Genomic DNA, 6,202 nt, shown 5'->3' on the forward strand with positions numbered 1-6,202 from the left:
GTAACATATAAATTCTATGTAAAATAGTGTAGTGTGTGTGTGTGGCACGCAAGGAACAAAACACTCTGCCTGTTTAATATAACTCCTCCGCTCTATACATATCTTTAACCCACTCATTTTTCAGTGCAGAAATAAAAGCTGGATATCCTCCACCTGCATATCATCAAGCAATTAGGTTAGTTTGTCCATCTTTCACTTTAATGTTACATTCGACAGGCAGCAATAGGATAATCAAGACGTGTCAGATGACAGCGCGACCCCACAGGCAGACAGTCATCCTCTTTTCTCCCTCTATACCTCATAAATTTTATTCAGCATTGATTTCCACACCAATCTATCAGCCTGACAGCTGCTCTCCCTCCCCCTCTGATTTAACTCCAGACTTTGTGTCAGACTTTTATCTCATTTCCTCCTTGCTCTGTTTGTCTGTGAATATTCATAATCACTTAATCCATAACAACACCTTTTTTTAAACAGTGGATCTCCCATGCACCCTTGCCAAAACACACACACAGGACTCTCTGTCTGGTTGCCTGCTCACTGACCTGTGAGAAGTTCAGTCCATTCAGGGGATGGCACTGTTCCTCCACCCTCTCCACAGCACCTGTCTGCTTTCCGAGACGCTCGGCTTCCTGCGCCAAGAACAGGTCGAGCACCGGAGTTCCCCGCGACCGCACATCTGCTTCCGTCAGCGAGTTCACCATCAGCATCACCCATACGGGCCTCTTGCGTTCCCAGTTCCCTGTGATGGCATTGAAGAGGTAGTCGGCATAAAGTCCCCGGCCACGTTGGTCTGCCGTCATCCAGAAGGGCATCATGTGTTTGACATAGTCCAGGTGGCGCTTGAGTCGGCGGTACAGATCACGCGGCAATAACGTCTGGAGGTTTTCTCCGTTGGGCAGAAGCTGGCAGCTAGTGAGTTTTGAGATGGTTAGGGGATCTGTGAGATCCAGTTCAAAGAACACATTGGTGCTGCTCTGGAAGGCCCGTTTCGAACTCTCGGGGATGTAGTCCCAGACTCGAGTGTATGGGACGTGGATTGTCCCAAAGAGATAGGACGGAGCGTAAGGAGGAGGCCGTTTCACGGTCCACAGGAAGGAGTTCATGTCTTTCTGCTTGATAAGGAAAAACGAAGAGGAGATTTTAGGGTCAAAGGGTCAAACATCAGACTGAAAGAAATACATCAGTGTTACAACTCAAATAACTTCATATTGAGAAGATTAGCTTATATATTTGGTAAATATCAAGAAATCATAATAAACTGCATAAAGCAGACTGATGAAGTGTTAGACACTGATACAACAATCTCAAACTGAATTCCACACGTCACAGGCATTCATATGCATCAACGTTTTCCTTATTCGAAGTCAAACCGAGGGAAAAAAAGCACCGTATAGTAGTTGTGTCACAGAGGACTCGGTTCATGCCAGTGCACTGATAGAGCTGGCATATTAAATCTGTGGTGGAAATGTTTAACTGGGGTTCTTAGTTTACAGTGTGTCTCTCCTCGTAAAAAGAGCCTTTACACTCGGCAGCGCTGCAAACCTCTGCTGTTCTGCACCCTCTGAAACTTTAAAGTATTTACTAGTTGCTGAGGCTGTCAATAGCTGTGCCCTTGTAAAATGTAACCTTCAATGAACAACTCACTCTTAAACGGTCAACCTTTCAATTTAATGAATTGTTCAACCACCTCAGATCAGGAAAAAGCAGTTGAGAGTTTATTAACTACGAGTCAGAGCTGATGTTAATGAGAGCAGAAAGAATTGCAAGTGATGTTTGACTATTTTTCCCCCCAGATATCTTATGCTTACTTACATTAAGAAATTCTGTTCATACAGAAATTATTTGAATACAACTCCTCTATGATTATTTTTGAATTAATGTCATTTTAATATATTTGTCAGGGTGTAACATGCAGAATATCATTTTGCTGTCATGTGAAAAAAGAGAGGATACCTTTATTTCATGATGTGTGTGTAGTATATACACATATGTTTTGTGTATAGAATTACCTTAAAATTCATTTGAAAACTTTTTTAAAGTAAATATTTTGAAAATAAGGACTTCACAAAGGGTTTTAGTACTTTTTCCTTGATGGTTACACCACGTGACATTTTAGGCTCATAAACTCAAAATATATATATATTGTTAAATGGTATAATGTGTTTCAAGAATGCATGAAACCAACATATAATACAACGTTTAGATTGTATTTTTAAGAACTTGGCACGTATTGACACTAGCTTTTTAAATTAATATTACTTTTTTTTAATCGAACATCCTTATTTCTCATTGATTTTAATGTGCATCGACAAACTGCAGTTATTTATTTCTTTGTATTTTTTAGCTCTTAACGCCTAAATGGCTACATGTGTTCGCGACTGCTCATGTCTTCATATTGTATTTGGACACCTGTGGAAATGGCTCGAACACTGACCAGCTTTACTGGAGAGAAGCTTATACACTAAAGTAATATATTCTGTATGAGCAAGTCACATTCACAGACCCTCTGCTCTGTTTTATGGAGTAATTTCTTAACCAAAAACAGGCCTCGCAGTACTCGCGCATTATGAATTACTTTAAGAATGCACAGGTCATGTCCTGGACAATGGGACCATTAATGATATAAATCTACAGGAAAAGATAAACAGTAATTGTCAAAAACAAATAGAAAGGTAGAACGTTTACGTACATAATGCATTAAATTTCGTCTTATATTTAACAAAGACTTTGCATTTCTGCCTAAAAATACACAAAAGCTGCGTTGAATGAGTGAAGAACCTATCTCTTTTAAAACTTGGGATAGTCGATATTACATATGTTTGATGGAATATAATGTATCTCTCCTCCTCTACCGATGATGAATCCTCTCCTCCACACACTGTTTGGCTCAGATGAAAGCGAGGCATTAATTGCGTTAAATAGCCTAGCGCACTTGCCAAATCATAATGAAGTAAATATGCTCGATAACTACTTTAACAGTTCTCGTCTCAATGAAACTTGATCAGTTTATGGGGGTCAGTGATTTTTTTTTCCATATAAACGCATTTGAAGTCTATTCACCCGTGGGGCTTCCCCCTTTTTCCTTTGACACATAAACTGGCACTGCACTGGCAAGACTTTAGCAGTATTTCACTTGGCACAAAAATTCATTTTTCTGGCCCAGATTTCTATAATTACATGACAAGAAGTGACACGCGGCTGGCTGGACGCCACTAAATAACTTGTTTTCAAATAGATGTTCCGTTATTGCTCAATTGATTACTGAAATGCAACAAATATAATAATTATATTAAAATATTTGTCTTTGTAGCAAATATAATGTCACTATAAAATGTCTAATGCCTATTAAGATTTGCATTATAACTAGGCTATTGTTAATGATATGAAGAACAAGATCATGCATAATAATTAAATAAGAAACGAAAACGCCACTGAACCTCACAGCAAAAGTAGTTAATGTTTTATTTTAAAATAGACATTTTTAAAAAAGTTTGAATTTGTTGCTAAATGTAGGCTATACCTATTTTAGTGGACAGACCGTTATGTTTAGAATAAATTGTAGTCTGAGGAAAAAGATCGTGCAGATATATATATTTTTTTACCTTTTTTCATTTTAACCTTTTTTCCTTTAATTGTATCCAACTAAAAAAATCATAATAGTTAAACTGAACTTTTATCAAGCATTACAACCATTCTAATGATTTCGACTCACAGTGTTTGAATTGAATTGTTTCAGTTGTTGGTAATAAAAGCAACTCTTTCAAATAGCCCGCATCAGCAGCGGAGAAGATCAAACAGCGAACCAATCTCCAATAATTATATCATGCACGATAGATCTTGATGACATGCCATTTACGAGCTTCTGCAAAGGTGCGTGCAGTGCGCGCGAAGCAACTTCACAAAGTGCGCACTAGGCAAACTCACCGATACGGGCTTGTCACATTTCTGCGTGCTCTGGTGCGTGTCCCGGGGTGAGCCCACTTGAAAGAAAGCGCATAAAGTTACCAACCATCGCAGTCCCGAGTGACAGTTCATTTCGAGATGAGAGGGCACAGGACACCTCACGCTTCCCTCAGCTCCGTTACCTCTGTTGTTTAAAAGTTGTTCCTGGCTTCACAGCACAAATCAAATGTTTTCCGCCGGTGAAGATTGTGGGCTCACATTTGCCGTCTCGAAATGAAAACATTCTGCCCCTCCGCCATTCTCCTGTCCCAGACTTTCAAAGGGATTCGTGTTGTCTCCTGCCTCTCTCTCTTTCTCTCTTTCGCTCTCTCTCACTCTCTTCAGCTGCCCAGCTGTGGAGAGCACAAACTCTACGCTGCGCCCCTCAAGTTTCCAGTTTAACTGTGCAGAGAACGTGAACGCCTTGAATGTTTCCCCCTCTGCTTGTTAAGAGGAGGGGAGAACAGGTTCTTTCGGAGGACGAGAGTTTAAGATTTCGACGGTCATGGAACAGAGCACTGGTCTACAATGATCACTGAAAAAATACACTGGCTATTAGATGGATGATGACTTTTAATTAGATGTATTAAGACTGTAAAAAAATACGGTTAAATTTACTGTAAAACTGAGATCTGTAGTGCTATAATGTTTAGTAGCTCTGTATAATGTTTAGTAGGCCTACTATAATGTTACTACATATAAATTTGTCCTGAAAAATATAGCCTACTAATAACCACTGTAATATTACAGGTGGTACAGTAAATGATCATACCACATGATGAACAATTACTAAAAATGTATAGGCAGAGCACAGTGTTATTCACACAAAAACACCATAGTGGTAAACCACAGGACAGTGCATAATGCAATAAGTATTAACTAAACAACATAAAGTGTAACATAGATGTACTGATTTAAAAAAGAAAAAAGTACTTTGACGAATAGAATGTGATGTGTCCTGCAGGGACTTCAGGGAATGTTTTGCTGTGTTTCATCTAAATTATAACTTATATTTTTTTTCTACCTGTAAATGTGCATGTATTATCTTGGTAAACATACTTTTTAACTGTAAAATATATTTTAAGTCATACTTTTTTAGTTCCATAAAAATTTTACAGTAAAATTGCATGGCCATTTTATCCATAAAAGTAATTGATCAATATGTTAAGGTAACTTTATAGCTATATAGGCTAAATTGTTTTTCTAATTAAACGGAAAACATTTTACATCTATTTTAGTGAGTCAAAATAATCCGACAGTCAACAGCAGTTCCTATAAGATAACTTTTTTCCTTAGATTTTCCCACACAGTACAAACTGATGCTTTCTGCATTAATTTGTTTGCTGTTTTTGTAAAAATGTGAAGCATTCTGTAGCCTATAGAAGGCACGCCATCAGGTCTTTTAACGCTTAAATATTTCATTTCTGGCATATTGTACCTTTTACCCTCAATTAATCACTGTCACCGTCTATTTGACAGTAATGCGCCGTGGCCATTGACTCTAATCATTTTTGCATTGACGTGTTCTTGATCGCAGTCATAGCTATGATTAATGAATCTAAGCATTGTAGGAAGTAATGCCTGCAAAAATATATTTTAAGTTTGTTTTTCATTCCAGGTCTCGTTAAGGATGTGTAATTCTGGCTAGTACCACTGAAGAATGACTGGCGGTGCTGAAAGCCAGTTGTCGTTTTTCCGCGGTGCCAGCTCTGGTGCCGTGACCCGTGTTATTGTCCGAGTGGACGGCCGAGTGACAGTGTCAAGTAGTGGGCAATTAATCATAGGGATCCTTCAAAACGAGTGCTACATAGAGCTCCGCTGGTGACAGCAGAAAGGGTCAACACAAGAGCCCCTTTGTGTTTCCATCACGTCTCATTCTCCAGACTCTCCACAGGTCTTGCATGAGGCTCCAACGCGGGCGTACTTGCTCTTACCTACTGTATATTTTCTGTCGGCTCAGTGATTACACCACACTGATTACAGCCTTATATTTGTTTATGTGAGTGCGAGCCTGCTCAACAAGGGCTTGATGATGTGCAGTGTCAGTAAGTTTTAAAGCAGCACGTTTCAATCACAAGTGTTGATGAACGATTAAATTATATATCTGGTTACAGTTTAATGAATGGCTCAAGCTAAAATGCCCTTCCTCGCAGTTTCCCCTGCGTGCTGTAGTATAGTAAGAGATTCACCGAGAATCAGTTTTCCGTCTGAATGATAGATAATCCCGTGTAATTGTGTTATTCTACGGCTCATTGAC

At 39.0% G+C, this 6,202-nt stretch overlaps 1 protein-coding gene across 1 annotated transcript in view; it reads right to left on the reverse strand.

Moving 5' to 3' along the window:
• trabd2b (TraB domain containing 2B) overlaps window positions 1-4,162 on the reverse strand; it is a 62,687-nt gene extending 58,525 nt beyond the window's left edge. The window contains exons 1-2 of the mRNA XM_016471300.1: window positions 3,928-4,162; window positions 546-1,115 (exon numbers count right to left, since the gene is read on the reverse strand). Coding sequence (XP_016326786.1) covers window positions 546-1,115; window positions 3,928-4,038 — 681 coding nt within the window. The 5' untranslated portion in view covers window positions 4,039-4,162. The remainder of the gene's footprint in view (window positions 1-545; window positions 1,116-3,927) is intronic.
• Window positions 4,163-6,202: the final 2,040 nt, after the last annotated feature.

This window comes from Sinocyclocheilus anshuiensis, unplaced genomic scaffold, assembly GCF_001515605.1.
Source record: "Sinocyclocheilus anshuiensis isolate Anshui unplaced genomic scaffold, SAMN03320099.WGS_v1.1 scaffold1403, whole genome shotgun sequence".
Taxonomy (NCBI): Eukaryota; Metazoa; Chordata; class Actinopteri; order Cypriniformes; family Cyprinidae; genus Sinocyclocheilus; species Sinocyclocheilus anshuiensis.